The sequence below is a fragment of the Capra hircus genome, chromosome 8 (assembly GCF_001704415.2).
Source record: "Capra hircus breed San Clemente chromosome 8, ASM170441v1, whole genome shotgun sequence".
Classification (NCBI taxonomy): domain Eukaryota; kingdom Metazoa; phylum Chordata; class Mammalia; order Artiodactyla; family Bovidae; genus Capra; species Capra hircus.
Genome location: NC_030815.1, coordinates 22,270,424 through 22,292,560, shown reverse-complemented (window position 1 = coordinate 22,292,560; position 22,137 = coordinate 22,270,424). Strand labels below are relative to the sequence as shown.

The window sequence follows — 22,137 nt, the reverse complement described above, 5'->3', positions numbered from 1 at the left end:
GGTTAGGGTTGAAGTCGGCCTTGGCATTGTGGACCCAGGCTGGAAGTTAGAGTATGGTTTATCCCGTGGAAAACCTGCCCCATAGCCAGAGTTTGTAGGTCAGAAAGTTTATCATTATCCAGCAGCACGTTACACTGTTTATTTTCTTTCTGTCATCCCAGAGACTTGGGCCAGCCAACCCCACCTCTGTTCTGTCTCCAACGACTTAACAGAAAGGAGCAAACCCCGGTTGAGTAGCGGGGATGAGACGAGTCAACGGCACCCCGCCCCGCATTCGCAGCTGGAGGCAGCCTCAGCGAAGAGCCTGTCCCCTCGTCGCCACGATTCTCCCTCCCCCGCCCCCGAGAACTTCTGGAACAAGATGGGCCCGACTCTACAGATGAGGCCGAGCTTGCCGCGGATACGAGACGGCGCCAGAAGCGCTGCTCTTCCTTGTCGTGTTCTTGCGAAAGTTAACGGAGCCGATGAGAGTGCAAAGCACAAAGTCTGGAACAGCATAAGCTGTCAATCAACGGTCCCTATTATTATCACTATCATGAACCCGTTAGCTACAACTGGGGCTAAGGCGAGGCGGGGAAATCATCCGAGAACCGAAAAGGTCTGCAGAAGAGGCGGGAAGCGGGCGTCTGGAATTGAGAGGGGAGGCGGGGGAGAGCCCACGCCAGCAGCCAATCCAGCTGTCCCCGGGAGGAAGAGGCGGAGCCACCGCCGACCCCAGGACCTCCCTGCTCAGTCCCGCGCCGCGCCTGCACCCGCGCAGCTGCTCTGTTCCCCGCCTCCATCCCGAGCGTGGCCGCCGCTCCTTCCTCGCCAGACATGTCCTCAGGTGCCACTCCGGCTGCCGTGAAGGTGAGATTAGACGTCCGGGCTGCTGCGATCCTGCCTGACCTGTACGCTGTCTCTCTCTCCCGGGCGGACAGCGCCTCTGGGCCGTGCGCCTAGCGGGGGCGCCCCCGCCGCGGCGGGGAGGGTCTGCGGCTTAGCCCGGGGCGGCGAGCGAGGGACAGGAAACCACTGCAGAGTTTGCCATTGCCTTGCCTTAGGTCTCAGCTGCTCACGCAGGGCGAAGGCACGCCCTTCGGAGAGGGGCCGCGAATCGGTACTGCAAGTACCTTTCTGAGCAGATGGGTCAGGCTGGGGCTGGGTGTGCCACGGGGTGGGCACCTACAACTCCTGAGGGTCTCCTCGAGCCCTGAGCCCTGCCCGACTTAAACGCTTCCGCTCCGACTTGGCCCTCTGCCCGCGGCCCACGTGGGAAAACTGCATGCTTGCTCTTTTGCAAGCTTCCGGCTTTTTGTTTGTGTTCTAAACGTAGGCCTTCTCTGCTTTGGGAACTCTTGAGAGTTTTTACAACACCGAAATGGAGTATAGGAGTACTGGGCCGCTCCCTGTGTGGAGGCCTCTGGCTTTAACCTGCTTTGCTGTTGTTTAGTCGCTAAGTCGTGTGGGACTCTTTGGGACCGCATGGACCACCATAGCCCACCAGCCTCCTCTATCCTTGGGATTTCCCAGGCAAGAATACTGGAGTGGGTTGCCATTTCCTTCTCCATAGGATCTTCCCGACCCAGGGATTGAACCCCGACTCCCCCTTGGCAGCGAATTCTTACACCATTGAGCCACCAGGGCAGTCCAACTGCTTTGTGGGCAACCTTGGAAGGTGGAGATCAGTTTCCTTGCCCTCGGTCTTCAGGGGTCTCCGTATAAGGGATCATTGTACTGTGGAAGCTTTGACCAGTAGTTCCAAGGTTTGCAACGAGTTTCCCAGGGGCTTTTAAACAGTTTTTCCTGTTGGTCCTGGCGTGGGGGGGGGGGGGGGAGGGAGCAGGGCTGAATGTAGAATTACAGTCCACAGAAGTAAATTAATGATCAAAGTTAACATCGCTTTCAGGCCTAACCAGCTAAGAGGTCAGTTAACTTGTCTGGCTTTAGACATTCTTGGCTGATGAGATAGGAAGGTCCGTGATTCCACGTTTTGTGGAATCAGTTTTCAGTTCCCCTGGAGAAAGCAAATCTGTGGTCAGTGTGTACTCAGCCAGAGTGATTACCTTAGTAGGCTCTTGCAGCTATCAGAGACACTAGATGAAAAGGGGGTGGGGTGGGCAGAGTTGCAGTCACACTTAGGATACTAAATTCCTTTTTCCATTTCGAAAAGAATCTTGCATTAAACAATATTTGTAGACTACCTCTTCCTTATCAGTCATAGAGAACAAAGCAGAATTTTTACGAAGCTCTTTTTCATTTCAGTAAAATGGGAACCTTACTGTAGGGTTTGCTGGGACATTAAAATTGTATTGTCTTTTAGCATGTGGCTGAAACTTATTCAGTGGTAGCGCTTCCAAGTGGGGGAGCTGAGATTAATTTTGATTATCTTTTTTTCCAAAAATTAAATTAGGTTGCAGCTTTCAGTGGGCAAGCAAGAAACTATTGCCTTTCTCTTACAGGAATGCACTTAGAGTGACGTTAAAGATAAAGAGGGGTGATATTTAAAACAGTCTCACTTTAACCTCGTTTGGCATTCTCCCTACCACACAGTTTCCCTGTAAATTAGTGCATTTAAGTGCAGAATGGGCACTGTGATTAGAACTCTTGATGTAAATATTGAATGATGTATATGTGTTCTTGGCCAGCTGCTGAATATAAAATTAATAGGTCCAAATAGTGCTGGGCCTGCCTGCTGATTTCTCTTTGGAGTCAGAACAGGTGAAAACTTTGCTGTTGCAATTCCTTTATTCCTACACCATTTCTGCCAGACTGTTGAGGCAACATCCTATATAAAGAACACGAGATGGTAATGTCCTGAGCAAAATAAGCTAATGAAAATCATACCGTAGCCCCAGATCATAAACTGTAGGGCTAGAGTGTTCCTTAAGACCATATAACCACACATACCTCTTTTTTCAGAGGCCCAGAAAGGTCACCTAAAGAGTCCAGAATTACACAGCTGGACCTTGACAGTGATTGAACTGGTGTAGACATTCCACCAGTTAGGTGCTGTGAGCCATTTCTGAACTCTGACACATGTGGTCCCTGTGCCCTGTTTTACTGTGTTGAGAAAGGTCATGCAGCTTTAAGGAAGACGGAGTATAAAGTGTGTCCATAAGCAAGCAGCCTTCCAAGTGCCTTCCGGACACTCTTCCACAGAATTAATAGCAGCCAGTGTCTGAGAGGACCTCAGATATACCATATCCTACAGCACCAGGCATGGGCAGGTGGCATGCTTAACCACGTAGAAGGTTTGAACCAGTCTCTGCCATTCTGAGGGGCTCCTTTAATGGGCCATGGCTCCCTTAGGCAGCTGCCCAGCTTCTACTCTGAAAGATTAAAAATCAATCTTGTTTACATGATTGCTATGACAAGGAGGGGATGTGGTCCCATCATAGTTGGGTAGTGGGCTGTAAACAAAATGGTAGTAAGGGGGATGATGGGCCAGTTATGGAGTGTAGACTGTGGAGGACAGGCCTTTGAAGCTCTCCCTTTTGCTGGCTGAGTGTGGACCTTACACTGAAAAGTCCTTGAGTGACCTTAAAATCTGGTAGACAACCCGCAGACCCCAACTGGAAACCACATGACAAGGAGCCTTTGTTTTCTGCCTAGAGACCCAAGGACAGGATGGTTCCTCCCTTAGTAGAACTGTCCTGAGCATTGTTGGACATAAAAGAAACACATCCTGGGTCCCTTCTCCCCACAAAATGCTGGTAGCACTCCCCCAGTCATGGTGACGGCCAGAAACGTCCCCGTGGGCTCCCAGGCACCTCCCAGGAGAGCCTCCATACTTGGTTGGGCACCCTTGAAGCAGAGACCGCCTGGTGAGGAGACGACACAGCCAGGGGTGCTCTGAGTAGCAGAGAAAGACAGAAATAAGGGGCTTGTTGTTGTTGCATTAAGGAAGGCTCTTTTTATTTTACTTTTGCTGGAGGTGAGAAGGTGTATAGAAACAGTGACAGATATAAATGCATTATTTCATTTGATTCTCATAGTTGTACAGATTAAGGAAAGGCTGGGCTTACCTGGTGGCTAAGAATCCGCCTGCAATGCAGGAGACCCAGGTTCGATCTCTGGGTTAGAAAGATCCCCTGGAGAAGGGAATGGCAACCCACTCCAGTATCTTTGCCTGGAAAATTCTATGGACAGAGGAGCATGGCGGGCTATAGTCCATGGTGTCATACAGAGTTGGACATGACTGAGTGACTAACACTTTGACCCATTAGAATAATACCTTGACTTTGCAAGGAGAGGTGGGTTAAATTAAAACCATGATGTTCTGAACCTGCAGTTACTTTAGATTAGCGCCCCCACCCCGAGACCTCAGTTAATGTTACTTGTTCAAAGACTCATTCTCCAAAAATAGTCAAATTCTGCTCAATGTCACTAATCATCAAAGAAATACAAATCAAAACCACAATGAGGTCACCTCATACCTGTCAAAATGGCTATCATCAAAAAGTCGCCAGGACTTCCCCGGTGGGCCAGTGGTTAAGAACCTGCCTGCCAGTGCAGGGGACATGGGTTCGATCCCTGGTTTGGGAAGATTCCACAGGTGCAGCAACTAAGCGCCTGCATCACAACTGCTCAGCCTGCACTCTAGAGCTCGAGAGCCACAACTACTGAGCCCTCATACCTAGAGCCCATGCGCCCCAACAAGAGAAGCTACTGCAGTGAAAGCCCACGGACCACAGTGAAAAGTAATAGCCCCTGCTCACCGCAACTAGAGAAAAGCCCCCATGCAACAATGGAGACTCACACAGCCAAAAATAAATAAATAAAGGGCCTACAAATATCATGTTGATGGGAGTAACCTAAGTGCTCATCAACAGATGAATGGATAAAGAAGTGGGGTGTGTGTGTGTGTGTGTGTGCACAATAGAATCAATTCAGTTCAGTTCAGTCGCTCAGTCGAGCACGCCAGGCCTCCCTGTCCATCACTAACTCCCAGAGTTCACCCAGACTCAACGTCCATCGAGTCCATGATGCCATCCAGCCATCTCATCCTCTGTCGTCCCCTTCTCCTCCTGCCCCCAATCCCTCCCAGCATCAGAGTCTTTTCCAATGAGTCAACTCTTCACATGAGGTGGCCAGAGTACTGGAGTTTCAGCTTTAGTATCATTCCTTCCAAAGAAATCCCAGGGCTGATCTCCTTGCAGTCCAAGGGACTCTCTAGAGTCTTCTCCAACACCACAGTTCAAAAGCATCACTTCTTCGGCACTCAGCCTTCTTCACAGTCCAACTCTCACATCCATACATGACCACAGGAAAAACCATAGCCTTGACTAGACGGACTTTAGTCGGCAAAGTAATGTCTCTGCTTTTGAATATACTATCTAGGTTGGTCATAACTTTTCTTCCACAATAGAATATTAGCCATTAAAAAAAAGAATGAAATTCTGCCATTTGCAACAGTGTTGATGGACCTAGAAAGTATTAGGCATAGTGAAATAACTCAGAGAAAGACAAATACTCTATCACTTGTATGTGGAATCTATGAACAAATGTCTATAACAAAAAAACAGACTCAGAGAACAAGCTAGTGATTACCAGTGGGGAGAAGGAAGGGGGTGGGGTAAGATAGGGGTAGAGAATTAAGAGATACAGACTACTCTGTATAAAATTAAAAACCAACAAGGATATAGAACACAGGAAAATATAGCCAATATTTTGTAATAACTTTGAATAGAGTATCATTACAAAAATTGAATCACTTAGCTGGAACTCTAACACTTTGGTCACCTGATATGAACAGCCAACTCATTGGAAAAGACCCTGATGCTGGAAAAGCCTGGACACAAAAGGAGAGGGAGGCAGCAGAGGATGAGATGGTTAGATAGCATCACCAGCTCGATGGACATGAATCTGAGTAAACTTCAGGCAATAGTGAAGGGCAGGAAAGCCTGGAGTGCTCAAGTTCGTGAGGTGGCAAAGAGTCAGGCACAACCTAGCGACTGGACAACAACAATGCGATACACCTGAAACAAATATTGTAGCATAACTGTACTTCAGAAATTTTTAAATAGTCAAATTCTGAGGGGTTAGGAGTTAGAACGTCGACATATGGATTTGTAAAACACAGTGGCATCCATAACCATCACCTACTAGGGTGGCTTACAGAGAAGGGCCTCCTGTCAGAGATGGAGCCGCTGGCTCTCACCATGGACCATATTGCAGGTTCTGGACAGGCTCCCAGACTGAGACATTTGGCCACGCTCCCCGTACAGCTGACCTTCCAAGATTTTGCAAGACTCTGGCTAGAAGGCCTCACAGCGAGGTCAGCTCATTAAGAGGAGGACTTTCGTCGGCTGTACTTTCAGACCTGTCAGTGGTGACCAAAGCTGAAGGACTGCAGTGCTCAGAGCAGGGCTTGCCGCCAGCTGGAACTTTGGCTCTTCCCTCATCATGGGCTTGAAGAACTCAGAGGCAGCCCATCTCCCTGGCAGGGGCTAGTCTCACCTGCTCGGGGTTATGGTATTTTTGAGAGTGCCTTCATGGAGTTCTAGGTTCCTCCATGTAATATTTCCAGGCTTCAAATTGATGGTGAGTGGTTGTTGGAAACAAGTGATGTACGTGAAATCAGTTGCTGGTAGAGCTGCACACAGAGAAGGGGTTAACATGAACCCTTCTGGCATCACTGGAAATAACCATTCTTGCCAGGTGAGCCAGCATTTAGATAGAATGCTTTCACAGTCTCAGAAGTCAAGCCCTCTCTTGTTTTTGAAGAGTCTGACTTGGTCTGCAAGTGGAAAAAAAAATGTGGGCAGAATCAACTTAATGTTAAAATCTAGCAGTGGCCTTAAATGACCAGGGGATTCCTCTTTCCGAACTTTATCTTGTGTAGTGAAGAAGTCCTGGCTGGGCAGAACTGGCCCAGAAATTCCATCTCAGACCTTGAACACTTCTGAGCATTCTAGGGTTGCACGGATGCATGCAACACCTTGAAGACCTGATACATACGCACGAGGTCCTGGATGGACTGCCCCCTCCGTTCTGGGGTGGTTCACTCAGACGCCCAGAGTTGCATTGCCATGCTTGTTCTGTGACTGGTCCAGAGCTTGAACTGAGCATCAGTTTCTTCCTAACATGAAGACAGGTTTCTAATTGTTGTTGTTGTTGTTCAGTCGCAGTCGTGTCCAACTCTGCGACCCCATGGACTGCAGCATGCCAGGCCTCCCTGTCCCTTACCATCTCCCAGAGTTTGCTCAAGTTCGTGTTCATTGCATCAGTTCTAATAGGGTAGGGTGTTATTATGGATTCCAGGTTATATTGGGAGGTAATACATCATAGTGGTTGAGTATGAAAACCTGGGTTCCTATCCCAGCTTTGCTCTTTATAATTTGCTCTTTGAAAATTCTTAAGTTTTGTGTTTCTGTTTGCTCTTTTGTAAAATGGGTATTAACACTATAGAGCCTATTTTACAGGATGACTGTGGAAAGTAAATGAAGTAAGGCCACTGAAGCACTTAGCACAGTGCCTGTGATGTGTAAATGAGAAGACACAGTTCCTTTATCAAGGCAGATACTATGTTGACCATTTGAATTTAGAGACTGGAGGGGAATGACAAACACCCTTTTCCAACAACACAAGAGAAGACTCTACACATGGACATCACCAGATTGTCGATACTGAAATCAGATTGATTATATTCTTTGCAGCCAAAGATGGAGAAGCTCTATACAGTCAGCAAAACACAACATGGGGAGCTGACTGTGGCTCACATCATGAACTCCTTATTGCAAAATTCAGACTGAAATTGAAGAAAGTAAGGAAAACCACTAGACTATTCAGGTATGACCTAAATCAAATCCCTTATGATTATACAGTGTAAGTGACAAATAGATTCAAGGGATTAGATCTGATAGAGTGCCTGAAGAACTATGGATGGAGGTTTGTCACGTTGTACAGGAGGCAGTGATCAAGACCATCCACAAAAAAAAGAAATGCAAAAAGGCAAAATGGTTGTCTGACAAGGCCTTACAAATAGCTGAGAAAAGAAGCGAAAGGCAAAGAAGAAAAGGAAGGATACACCCATTTGAATGCAGAGTTCTGAAGAATAGCAAGGAGAGATAAGAAAGCCTTCCTCAGGGATCAATGCAAATAAATAGAGGAAAACAATAGAATGGGAAAGATAGACATTTCTTCAAGAAAATGAGAGATAACCAAGGGAACATTTCATGCAAAGATGGGCACAATAAAGGACAGAAATGGTATGGACCTAACAGAAGCAGAAGATATTAAGAAGAGGTGGCAAGAATACACAGAACTATAGAAAAAGATCTTCAAAAAAAAAAAAAGAGAGAAAGATCTTCATGACCCAGATAACCATGATGGTGTGATCACTCACCTAGAGCCAGACATCCTGGAATGTGAAGTCAAGTGGGCCTTAGGAAGCATCACTGCGAACAAAGCTATTGGAGGTGATGGAATCCCAGTTGAGCTATTTCAAATCCTAAAAGATGATGCTGTGAAAGTGCTGCACTCAATATGCTAGCAAATTGGGAAAACTCAGCAGTGGCCACAGGACTGGAAAAGGTCAGTTTTCATTCCAATCCCAAAGAAAGGCAATGCCAAAGAGCGCTCAAACTACTGCACAATTGTACTCATCTCACTTGCTAGCAAAGTAGTACTAAAAATTCTCCAAGCCAGGCTTCAACAGTACGTGAACTGTGAACTTCCAGATGTTCAAGTTGGATTTAGAAAAGTCAGAGGAACCAGAGATCAGATTGCCAACATCCCCTGGGTCTTTGAAAAAGCAAGAGAGTTCCAGAAAAAACATCTATTTCTGCTTTATTGACTATGCCAAAGTCTTTGACTGTGTGGATCACAACAAACTGTGGAAAATTCTGAAAGAGACAGGAATACCAGATCACCTGACCTGCCTCCTGAGAAATCTGTATGCAGTCAAGAAGCAACAGTTAGAACTGGACATGGAACAACAGACTAGTTCCAAATCGGGAAGGGAGTACATCAAGGCTGTATATCGTCACCCTGCTTATTTAACTTATAAGCAGAGTACATCATGAGAAATGCTGGGCTGGATGAAGCACAAGCTGGAATCAAGACTGCCGGGAGAAATAGCAATAACCTCAGATATGCAGATGACATCACCCTAATGGCAGAAAGTGAAGAAGAACTAAAGAGACTCTTGATGAAAGTGAAAGAGGAGAGTGAAAAAGTTGGCTTAAAGCTCAACATTCAGAAAACAAAATTGTGGTATATGGTCCCATCACTTCATGGCAAATAGATAGGGAAACAGTGGCAGACTTTAATTTTTTGGGCTCCAAAATCGCTGCAGAAGGTGACTGCAGCCATGAAATTAAAACGCGCATACTCCTTGGAAGGAAAGTTATGACCAACCTAAGACAGCATATTAAAAAGCAGAGACATTTACCAACAAAGGTCCATCTAGTCATATCATGGTTTTTTCAGTATCATGTTTGGATGTGAGAGTTGGACTATAAAGAATGCTTAATGCAGAAGAATTGATGCTTTTGAACTGTGGTGTTGGAGAAGACTTTTGAGAGTCCTTTGGACTGCAAGGAGATCCAACCAGTCAATACTAAAGGAAATCAGTTCTGAATATTCATTGGAAGGACTAATGCTTAAGCTGACACTCCAATACTTTGGCCAGCTGGTGTGAAGAACCAACTCATTTGAAAAGACCCTGATGTTGGAAAAAGTTGAAGGTAGGAGAAGGGGACGACAGAGGATGAGATGGTTGGATGGCATCACTGACTCGATGGACATCAGTTTGAGTAGGCTCCAGGAGTTGGTGACGGACAGGGAAGCCTGGCGTGCTGCAGTCCATGGGTCCAAACAGTTAAATAGGACATGACTGAACTGAATTGAACTGGGGAATGATAGAATTATGCCACTGGTGCTTGGGACTTTTATCCCCTAGTTGTACTTTACCATGGAACCAGCAGGTGGCGACTTTGCCACATCTTTTCACTGCTGGCCTCCATATGCAGCAAGAAAAAGGTGAGTGATTCAGTTCCCTGGTTTGGCTCAGTTGCTACACTTGTTCTGTATCCCTTATAAGATAATGGGTTTTCATAAACCGCTGAAGCCATTTTGACTGGACAGGCTCTCCTGCGGATAATTCCAGTACTAGAGACCATATCCTGGCCTTTCTGAGTTGTAACAGCTCTTGTTTTCACACCCAGTACTAAAATAAGTGAAATTAAAAGACGTTTGCTCCTTGGAAGGAAAAGCTATGACCAACCTAGGCAGCATATTAAAAAGCAAAGACGTCACTTTGCCGACAAAGGTCTCTCTAGTCAAAGCTATAGCTTTTCCAGTAGTCATGTACAGATATGACAGTCCATAACAGACTGAGCTTCGAAGAATTGATGCTTTCAAATTATGCTGGAGAAGACTTGAGAGTCCCTTAGACTGCAAGGCTATCAAACCAGTCGATCCTAAAGGAAATCAACACTAAATATTCACTGGAAGGACTGACACTGACACTCCAATCGTTTGGCCACCTGATGCGAAGAGCCGACTTGTTGGAAAACACCCTGATGCTGGGAAAGATTGAGGGCAGGAGGAGAAAGGGCTGGCAGAGGATGAGATGGTTGGATGGCATCATCAAGTCAATGGACATGAATTGGAGCAAACTCCAGGAGATGGGAGGACAGAGGAGCCTGGTGTGCTGTAGTTCATGGTGTTGCAAATATTTGGACACAGCTTTGCAACTGAACAACAACTAAATCTTGCTCACCAGGGCTGAGTGGCTCAGAGGTTAAAGCCTCTGCCTGCAGTGCTGGAGACCTGGGTTCAATCTCTGGGTCAGGAAGATCCCCTGGAGAAGGAAACGGCAACCCATTCCAGTACTCTTGCCTGGAGAATCCCATGGATGGAGGAGCCTGGTGGGCTACAGTCCACGGGGTCGCAAAGAGTCGGACACGACTGAGCGACTTCACTTTCACTTTAGTGCATGGTCACTATGCAGCCAGAGTGGGATGGGCTGAAGCTTAGGGCAGCTGAGGGTGGGCTCCAGGGCACTGAACTTGAGCAAGACCCCAACTGGCATTTCTTATTCACTGCTGTGTTACTGAGCTAGCTTGCCTAAACAAGAGAGTAGTTTCACAGCCAAGTCAGATTTGTTTTGTATATACGAGTGTGAGTCCATTGTTAAATCCAGAATGGCAGATGCCTTGGCCCGAGGAAACAGCCAAGTCAAAGTGGTAGTATTTTTTTTTTTTAATTAAAAAGAAACCCCAAAAACCACCCGAAGTTTGCATCCGTAGCAGAATCCCCAAAAGTAGGCTGAGAGTGATTTCAGAGTCATCAACTGAATTTGGTGGTCTAGGGGATGACATGGGTTGAACAGTTCATTACATCACCTACCCATCCCAGCTATGATCTGAGATGCCTTGGCAGTACATAAAATGATAAAAGGGAGATGCCAGCTGGAGGAAGGATTAGGATTTCATAAAACAGTGTGATCTTAAAATTTTCTTCTGAACTGGAATGATTTAAACCCACTGACTTAAGTGAATGAACACTTCCATTGATTTGAAAACTGCAGTAGTGTACTGGTTAGTCTTCACCTATGATTAACAAAGCAGAAAATGGTGAACTGCTGCTGCTTGCTGCTTGTCACTTCAGTCGTGTCGGACTCTGCGACCCCATAGATGGCAGCCCATTAGTCTCCTCTGTCCCTGGGATTCTCCAGGCAAGAATACTGGAGTGGGTTGCCATTTCCTTCTCCAGTGCATGAAAGTGAAAAGTGAAAGTGAAGTCGCTCAGTCCTGCCCGACTCTTAGCGACCCCGTGGACCGAAGCTTACCAGGCTCCTCCGTCCATGGGATTTTCCAGGCAAGAGTACTGGAGTGGGGTGCCATTGTAGTTTCAACAACGTGCCACAAGGTGGCAGCAACCTCAAAAACAGGTTTAGCCACCCAATGTTGTGGGAATGCTTTCAAAGTGCTGTCATAAACCTGATTTTGTAAAAATTTTAAAGTTCTTTGCAAAAATCTTATGCAATTGTGCTTTTTCTTACTGTGCTGATGTCTTTTTCTAGGGAATAGAGCTAGTGAGGTAAGTGCTTTCCCACATATTAGTATAATTCAACTTGTGTAACCCTATCTGAAAATTATTTAATTTAGATATTCAGTTAATTCTTAACTTGGAAAATTTTTTTCTCAAGGAGCTACTTTCTTTCATTGAATAGAAATTTTACTCAAGTGACAATAGATTTAAAGCTATTCATTGAAAAAAAATTGCTCAGGTGACTTCATTAGGTTTCTAGTAATTCGTCATCTCTGTAGCTTATTGCTAACAATTTATTATTTTTCCTTTAGGAAGTATCAGCCCAGGGAAACCTTGCTAATGATTTAAGCTATTTAATTTTTAGTTTACAGTTAATCAGTTATCTTTGTAATTGTTTTTGTTTGTGTGTCTTAATCATCAAATTAGATTAACTACAGGGTAATATCAGGTTTTTTTTAATTCAAATTAATCCCTGAGGATAAGCACAATAAAGTTAATCGCTGGAAAATGCAATGTAACACTTAAAAATAATTTAGGACTATGGCCTTTGAATTATTTATATTTACATATATATGAATGATAGCTGGATTTCATAAATATACATGAGGCTAACTTTAAATGCTTTTCCGTATTCCTCTGATCCCTTACAGCTCTGATTTTAGTCGCATAGGAAAGAAAATCTCTCATTTCTTTACAAGTGGGGTAATGAGAAATCCTTACCAAATGGAAATACCTACTATTTTCTATCCTAGTTGTCTTTTGAACATTTATTCCATTACTTATTCAATAAAGATAATAAAATTGGTTAGAAAGTACTTTCTCCAACCATATTTACTTTATGTTTGGTTTTATAACTTAAAATAGTTACTTTACTATGCTAATTTGTTATTCAAATAGTGAGCAAAAATGTGATTTAGTCCAAAAAGGTGACTCATGCTTTGGTTATTTCTCAAATACAGAAGGCTTTCGAGTATTTGTTGAATAAATGACTGCTTTTCAGTAATGCTCAGATTTTTAAAAATAATTTAGGGCTTAGCAGGAATGGAGAAGAGCATCTAAGTATGGATAAATGAATTTGCTTAAAACGATGAATTTGTTTCTACTGAAAAATGATCAAATGTGGTATCTTTTTATTGTCTCCTTTAGATTGGAATAATTGGTGGGACAGGCCTAGATGATCCAGAAATCTTAGAAGGAAGAACCGAAAAATATGTGGATACTCCATTTGGCAAGGTATCCATTTATGGAGACATACTAGCTTTTTTCTTTTTCCTTGCTAGCTTGATTTTTTTAAGTTGCAAAAAAAAAAGTTTAATTGCTTTTGTCTTGGCAGCACAGGGCTGCCTGCCCCAGGCAGAGAGGGGCCAGGAGTTCTGCCAACTGAGATGGTGTCCCTAGGGATGCCTTATACTTGACTACCAAGAACATAGCTTTTAAATACATACAAAAAATTTCTTAATTATATCCCTAGAAGCCAGATGCTCATTTCAAACACAGGAACTGTACCCTCTAGATCAATGCATTCAAATCAGCTTCTAATTTGGGGCTTGTCGGTCATGCCACAGTCTTTAACAAATGGGAGGAAATATCAAATGGTCTTTTCTTAGTAAACCCTGGCTCAAGGGGAGATTTTAGGGGGACTGAGAGCACAACTGCAGAACTGAATTGGAAATAAAACATTCCTCCTTGTCTGTTAAAAGGAGGCTGTTTAGTTTTCCCAGACCATGCGTCATCCAGCCAGGGGGAGGGTGTCTGTCTTCTCCTAATTCCATAGGGGTACTTCTAAACATGTGGTTCCTCTGATCCTCCTACAAAGATCCCTGCATCTGGCAGTCCCAACCCAAATCCCCCTTTTCAGCCAGGTCCTTAGATTTGATATCTCATCCTCCCAAGTCCTGCTGTCAACTTGCTGACATGTTTTCTTCACCTCCTAGGTTCTCAGACCTTTATCTGAGGCCTAGTTAACACAGCGAATGCTTCCAGTTCATAAATTGCCTGAGAGTGGCCTCCTACTCCCTTTGCATTTCACTCTCACACCTGTTCTTGAACCTGCCAAATACCCTTGACACATCTGTGTATGATCAGTCTGGCATCAGAGTCCCCAGGGGTGCTTGCTACAAATAGATCTTACTAAATGGTACCTACCCACGCACCCTTCTGAGTCTTACATGTCTCTGTGCTGGTAGAGAGGGCTCAGTAGCTACTGAGTGATTAAGTTGAACCATCAAATCTAGACTCTTTTACGTCTTTAAAATATATCCTCAGACCTCAAGTTTCTATGAATCCTACTGTAGTTGAGCAATTTTTGGTTGTTCTATGTATTTTCAAATCACTGACTTGTAACCGTTTTCATTATGTGCAGCCTTCTGATGCCTTAGTTTTGGGGAAGATAAAGAATGTTGATTGCGTCCTCCTTGCAAGGTAAGGTATTTCAATCTTGTGAATGTTACTACTAAAGGACAGTTTAACTTAAATTCTGAAAAGAGTATTGGTGCAGGTATGAGTTTTTAATGTCTTGGTGGAGCCATAGCATCTGGGTCATCTTTATCGCTTATGGTTTGGGGGTAGGTTTTACTGACTTTGGTGATTAAAGATCTTGCCCATACCCCCTTATGTTGGGAAAATGCTTAGAAGAATCTAATGACCAATGCGATGATTTGACTAAACTTGAAGCTCTGCTTTCAGTTCTAGCAGCAAGAGGCAATGTTTTCTTCTGTTCTTTTTTGTCTTTTATCAAGGTCAAGAAAAACTGTTTTATTCATGACCTTTTGTTTAATAATAGTTCTGGATCTTTGGGAGGGGGTTTCAGGTCCCTGAAGTTGAGTTCTCTATGGTGTCTATACCCTTGTTCCCTTGACAAGGCTCATGCTCTTCCGTAAAGAAAAGGAACAAGTCATTTTTCACAGTTAGAAATTAGTGAGACTGCATATATTAGCTTTCTGTTGCTGCATAACAAATGACCACAGATGTAGCAGCCTAAAACAGCACACATTATCCCACAGTTTCTAAGTAACCAGAGTGTGGCCACAGCTCATCTGTGTCCTCTTCAGGGTCACACAAGGTCACATGGGTATATATAAGTGCTTGTTTTTATCCGGAGCTCCAGGTCCATGTTCAAGCTCACATAGGAATCGGCAGAAAAAGTTCCTCAGGGTTGAAGGACTGAGGCTGTCACTCCTAGAGGCTGTCCATGCTCCCTGCATTGTGGCCCTCCCCATGGTCATTTCAGGAGACAGTAACTTGCTTCTGCAAAGCCAATGGGAGGTCTCTAGTGCTGGAAGGAGGGGCCTGATCATGGGAGTGACCTCCAGCTCCTGTGTGCTGTGTTATATTGGTTAGAAGCATCTCAGGTCCACCCACACTCGAGACAGAAGGAATTATTCAGAGCATGAAAATGAAGGCCACCCTAAGGTCTATGCCACACTGCATTTTTGAAACAAGTGACTTTGCTGAAACCAGTGAATCTAAACTTTAATTTTAGATGGTCACACAGGGTTGGTTTCAGGCAACCTTCTTGTTAATCTGTGGTCATTGCTAGAGAAACACTTAATTTCTTCCAGACTCTTAAGAGAAAGTGGTTGGTGTTGTAGCCCCGTGGTGAAGGTTTTATACTCCTACCAGCTGAACTAAAGTGTTGGATTGTGAACCACTCTATGTAGTGGTTCATAACTCCTTTTGATGTTTGAACTTCTATTGAAAATCTAATCAGAGTTGGATATGACTGAGCGACTGAACTGAACTGAATCAGAGATTTGGAGACCAGACTTAGAAAAATGCATGTACAGTAGTAGTCCACTCTCATTGGAGATTTCAGTTACCCATAGTCAACTGTGGTCCAAAAATATTAAATGGAAAATCCAGAAAGAATTCATAAGTTTTAATTTCTGTGCCATCCTGCTCCGTATGCTTGGACCAGGAATCACCCTTTCTCCAGCGTATCCACCTGTTGTAGGACAAAACTGCATATATGGAAGTCAGTACTACCTGCATTTTCAGCAGCCTCAGGGGGTCTTGTAATGCATTTCCTGTGGCTAAGGAGGGGCTGCTGTACTTTCTGGGCATTCATGGACTTCCACCTTCGGAGAGGCCATTTTTGACCTTGGGGTAAAAACCCTGATATGCTATGCTTATCTGCAGTTAACGTACGAATTATTTTGATAGTCTTAATTCTGTTGTTAGTGATCAGAAGAGATAAAGTTATTTCAAAATATAAATATGGAATGATATAAGAGATACTGAGTAACAACCCTGTGGTACTGGTTTCTATTATCTATTTTAACAAATTTCGCCCCCCACCCCCCGCCAAAAATCGGGGCTGAGAGAGCTGAGTGACTCTGAGGTCACACAGCTAGTAAGTGGCAGAGGTAGTATTTAAACCCAGGCAGTTTTACTTCAGAGCCCAAGCTTTAAATCATTATGGTACAAAGTAAGATTTTTGTGTGTCAGTTACTTCCTTGAGAGGCTGCTTATTGCGTTACGTGTGAAGACCACTGGTCTCCTGACACTTAGCCTTGTTATAGTCGAACATTATCCGTGATGTCTGTAGTTTTCCAAGCAGCTCAGGATAGTTTCAACTCTGAAATACTGCTTGTAAATATACCCTCTAAGGTGTGAGTTTTTAAAAAATAATATAAGAAATTGGGTTCCCTTCACTGGCTGTTTCCTGGCACCCTGGGTGGGTGGGTGTGGGTGGATGTGAGAGAGGGGGATGGAGAAAGTGTGTGTGAGTACTCAGTTTCTTGTCCAATGAATGACCTAATCATGTCAAGCGCAGTTCTAGGTACTTGAAGCAGAGAAGACAGATAAGGGGCTTTCCCCCTCAGCACTGTTGCTAGTGGAAAGATGGGTGATGAGAAGGAAATAGTCTGAGTGGCCAGTAGGTGCCAAGAAGAAAAATAAGGTCGGGGTAGTGATGTGTTGTAGATGCCGTGGTCATGGAAAGCACGCCTCTGGGGAGGTGACGTGGGGGCCAGGCCTGTGCAGGAGTGGGTACAGCTGAGCAGCGAGGCCAAGCAGGTGGGGCGGGAGAAAGGCGCGGGCTGAAGCGGCCATGTGCGGGCTGGGCCCAGATGATCTGAGGGCCACGGTAAGGTGTTTGGATTTTCTGTGAAGTGTGACAGGAAATCATTAGTGGCTGTATGAAGTTTGCTGGGGCTGCCACAATAAGAAGCCACAGGCTGAGTGAAATGGGAATTTGTTCCTCACAGTTCTGGAGGCCAGAGGTCCGAGACCGAGGGATCAGCAGGGCTGGTTCCTTCTGAGGTTAGGAGCAAAGAAGGGTCTGTTCCAGGGCCCTCTCCTTGGCTTGTAGAGGACTGACTGTCTTCTCCCGGAATCTTCACATTTCTTCTCTGTGTGTGTCTGTCCAGATTTCCTTTTATAAGGATACCATTTGTATTGGATTAGGACCCACCCTAATGACCTCATTTTAACTTAATTACCTCATTAAAGAGCCTGTCTCCAAATACAGTCATGCTCTGATATACTGGGGGTTAGGATTTCAGCCTAAGAATTTGGAGGGGACATAATTCAGCTCATAACACTGGTGATGTGTGAGGTGACCCCTTCTTGGACCATACCTGCTGATGTCAAACAACTGGGAAATCTGGTATTTTAAATGTTTCAAAATTTAAATTTATTTGGATGATCGGGCAAAAAAGAATAGAGAGATTAAACTGGAAACTTGAGTTTCTATTTCTGTCTGTCTGTTTCTTCATTGGCACCTCTTGTTTTCTGTGTTGTGGCTTAGGGGAGACCAGATGCCTCGCATTTGGGGGTATTGGTGCCTCACAGGATAGACACGGCATGTCTTCCCGGGGAGTGAATTCTAAGTTGGCTGTTAACCTACCCTCGATAGGAAAGTCAATATGGAGAGTAAAGTGAGTCTTTACTTTAAAACCAGATAGTTTATACTTAAAGTAGGCTGGTAATTGCCTGACCTGTTTGCGTTCTTCCTCTGCCAAGGAAAGCACTTTGGTGGAAAGGGCTGGAAGGCACTGCTGGAAATGAGTTTTCTTTTCCAGAAGTGTGAAAATGCCCTGCTCACTCCTCTACTGTGTGTACTCTCCTTCCTTAGGCATGGGAGGCAACACACCATCATGCCTTCGAAAGTCAACTATCAGGCGAACATCTGGGCTCTCAAGGAGGAGGGTTGCACACATGTCATCGTGACCACAGCTTGCGGTTCCTTGAAGGAAGAGATTCAGCCTGGCGATATCATCATTATTGATCAGTTCATTGACAGGTGAGCAGTCACCTAAGATGCTTCCGGCTCCTGTAAGACCATTCCCAGCCCCGGGGGATAGTGTGGGGACTTGGGGGAGAGGCGGCACAGGCCTACAGAAACAAAACAGAATAATCCCCATGAACTCTCAAGTTCCTAATTCCCAGCTTCAACATTTATCAGTTTGTAACTTTTAAAGATAAGAATTCTTTAAAAAACAAATTACTTCATATTTCTTTAGAATTAGGTGTCTAGGCAATATTTTTTTCCCTGTTGTCTCACAAACTTTTTTATAGTTGATTTGTTCAAATGAAGATCCAAAGAAGCCTGTTTTTCCTTTTTTTTTTTGCCCTTTAGTCTTCCCCACATGCTAGATTTTACTGATTGCATCCTCAAGTGTCGTTTAGTGTCTTCCTCTGTCCCATGCATTTACCTGATAAAACAGTGCTTAATTCTGGAGGCCTGATCAGAACCAGGTCTGAATTCTTGGCAAGAATCTTTCTGTGTCATATCAGGAGGCACGTAATGTCTGGTTGTCTTTTTCTGATGTTAAGATCAATAGTTTGTTCATGAACTAGGATTTTTTGTTACTGAATTGCACAAGGAATAGGTAATGTTCCTTTACTAAAATATTAAACAAGGATGGACTGCCAAGATCCTGGGCTTTGCATTTAGAAGTAGGTGAAGAAATGGACGAGAGAGAGTGGATGGTCTCCTAGGGATCCCATCCACACACTGCCTTCACCTCCCATTCCTGGTGGGAGTAACCGCCTCCTGGAATGCACTCGATAGAGACAGGTTACTGCACTCTGCTACTTGAGTTGGGGAGAAGTACCACAGAGAGTAAACCGCCCGGTAGCTCCTATCAGAGTCCCCCACCCAGTCACCCAGACCATCACCTCGGTCCATCCTGGTCTTCCTGCTCACTATACCCAATGCCTCTCCTACTGTATCTGTTACAGGAGGAAAGTTTATTCAGTCCTATTCTGTGCCTTCTGTTTTCATGGATTTAAAATGATCCCTAGTCCATCAGGAACATTCTCGAATGTTTGCTGATGAAATGAAGCTACTAGCTTGAACCAAATGCAGCTGCCTGTTCTGTAAGGTAGAAGTGGCTGAACATCAGCAGTTTCGTGTGGTGCAGTCTGAGGATAGACTAAAATCATTACCTGCCCCTTTCATTCTCTCCAGGCATTTTTCTGCATCTGATACTGCGTGTTTTACAATCTCCTCTCTTGAATGGAAAGTGTGAAGGTTACAGACCCCACGTCTCCTGTTTGCCACTTCATCCCCAACACCCACCACACTTCCTGGCCCGGGGTAGTTCAGGCAGTAGTGTTTGAGTGATTGTGTGAACGTGGTTGTTCGAAGGGAGAGGGAGGCTGGAGTCTGTGTTTAGGGGATATCTTGATCAAAATCTCTATGGCTGTCAGACGAGTGTTTAGGGGCAATGACTTAAGAAAATGGGTGTAATGTGGTTTTTTAATAATGCAATACACAAAACTCTAGAATGATGCGGATTTATAAAGTATTATATATGATACTGGAAAGAAAAGTTTGGCTTGGTTACTAAGCCTGGGATTAATTTGTTCCTTAAGTGGTGTAACTGTACACTGTTCTATTTCCCAGATCTTTTTCTCACATAGTAAACGTAGATGTTTCACATACTGGCTCCCACGAAAGCATTTGGGACACAAAGACAATAGAAAGTGTTGCCATCAGATCTGGTTTCTTCCTGTCTTGGCACTTAGCTGTGTGACCTTAAAATCTTCTGGTATCTGTTTGCTTCTGTGTGTCATGTCCATTAACCTGCCTCCTTACTCTCAACTTAGCGAGTGCCTTTAATGGAATCTAGTTTGTGTTGCTGCTGCTGCTGCTGCTAAGTCACTTCAGTCGTGTCCAACTCTGCATTACCTGCCCAATAAACACCTTTACTGTGAGTCTGGGCTGGAGTATTTCTACTAGTTAACATCACTTGGTAAAGACAGAAGAAATGATCTGTTAAAAGGGAGAATCCCCTAAGAATCATTTAGAATGCAATGTCAAATTTTATATTGATTATATAACAGTAACACTTTTTATATATTAAGTTACATAAGATATAAAGCTAATTTTACCTATTTCTCCTATACTTTTTTGATGTGATTGCTAGAAAATTTTAAATGACATATGTGCCTTGTATTATATTGCTCTTGGAGAGCATCTTATATATTGCTGCTGCTGGCTGAGCTGTGTGGTTTCTGTTACCCAGGCTTGAGAATGTCTTATAGGATAGGAGAATCCGAACTTTTTGCCTTGTGAGAAATGGCCTATATGTGTTGTACTGATAGTACTTTATTATTTTAACAGAGTAAATCCTGGTGTGTTGAGGCAGGCACCTCCACTTACTCCTGTCATCAGGGATGAATGGTGAGCTGGAGGCTGTACTGCTTGTAGACTGAGCGCCCCTAGCTAGAACCACAGCCTCAACATGTTGAGTAGAATTGCAATATCCTGCCAAGCTGCACAGAGGATTAGTGCTGTGGGGGCAGGAGCCCTGGACTAGAAGGATTCAGTCTGGCTGTTTGGCCTCAGGCAGATCATTTCACCCCTGTGGGCTTTGGTCCTCTCTTGGGAATTACAAGTTGAATTCTATCACTTAAGCTCCTTTTCCTTGAATGATCCATGGGTTCTCCTCCAGGGACTGATCTGGAAACACATATTTGCCTACTGCTATAACTTTGCCAGCACATCATCTAAGAAACAGTGCCCTCATCCTAAAGTGTCTTCAAAAGCTAGAAGGATTGTTTTAATCTCTGACATACATTCAGGATAAAGAATCAAAAGGGAAGAGTGTGGCTGTTCTTTTTTTAACAGATGACAGGACTGGAACCTCTTGCTTTCTCTGCCCTTGGTGCTTAGCATAGGGAAAAAAGACATCAACCTGGCCTCTCACCTATGCTGTGCATACCTTAGAGGTCATTACAATTTAAGAGTGACAGGCAGCTTTGATTTTTATGGTTGTTTTTTAAAATCATCAGATTTTTATAAGCTAAAAATGAAAAAATATCCTTGAAGGTATCTGACAGGCTGAAAGCTCTTTTAAGAAAATAAGATCATTCTCTTCTAAAAATCATTGGGATTGCTCATGCTACCTTCCAGCCTGTGAAAACTTGAAAGCCTGGGCATGAGAAAAGGGGAATCCTGGGTGTGGCTGACCTGGAGAAATCAGAACAGCAGACAGGTAGGGAGAGGAGTGGTTCCAGTATTTTTGGGATGTGTCCTCTTAGTCCTTCTGTTTCTCAGACCTGCAAGGAAATAACCTTTGCTAACGCGCAAAGTGAAAGTAATCATTCATTCATCATTAGGGCTGCTGTCTAAAGGAAAATGGATATGGATCTAGCCCTTAAAGCTGAAAGGAGGAGTCCTTTTGTCATTTCCCACGCGTGCTACACAGTGACAGGTTTCCCAGTGAACTCTTCCCTCATCCTGACTCACATGTGTAATTTTCTTCACAAACCCAAAATAGTAACTCATTCCAGGGAGCTGTAAGAGGCTCACCCACAGTAAATGTCCTCAGCGCCTTGGGCCTCCTGATGCACTGCTTTGGTTAATCCCTTTCTTCTGCTTGGTGGAGGACTCCACTAACAGAGTCATGAGTCATTTGGCAATTCAGGAGAAAACATGGGTGAGCATGGGGCTTGTTCTGCTTCTTGACCATCGTTTAACAGTCCATATGAACTGTGGAGAGAATGTGGCTGACCTTTCATCTGTCTTAAGAGAAAGCTGTGAGGCTGTTTCTACTTTAAAAGGATCTTATAAGGGAGATGCTCCCAAGATTCATAATCTGGGGTGTTTCTGTGGTACAAGTCTGTGTCTGAGCAGGGCACACCCGGTTCTCACAGTATCAGCGCTGGGGAAGCAGGACTCTGAGCGAGGCAGAGAAAAGATCT

The 22,137-nt window shown here is 44.3% G+C and overlaps 1 protein-coding gene across 1 annotated transcript in view; it reads left to right on the top strand.

Moving 5' to 3' along the window:
* Positions 713 to 22,137, top strand: part of MTAP (methylthioadenosine phosphorylase) — a 42,480-nt gene continuing 21,055 nt past the window's right edge. The window contains exons 1-4 of the mRNA XM_018051903.1: positions 713 to 849; positions 13,129 to 13,215; positions 14,345 to 14,403; positions 18,059 to 18,226. Coding sequence (XP_017907392.1) covers positions 817 to 849; positions 13,129 to 13,215; positions 14,345 to 14,403; positions 18,059 to 18,226 — 347 coding nt within the window. The 5' untranslated portion in view covers positions 713 to 816. The remainder of the gene's footprint in view (positions 850 to 13,128; positions 13,216 to 14,344; positions 14,404 to 18,058; positions 18,227 to 22,137) is intronic.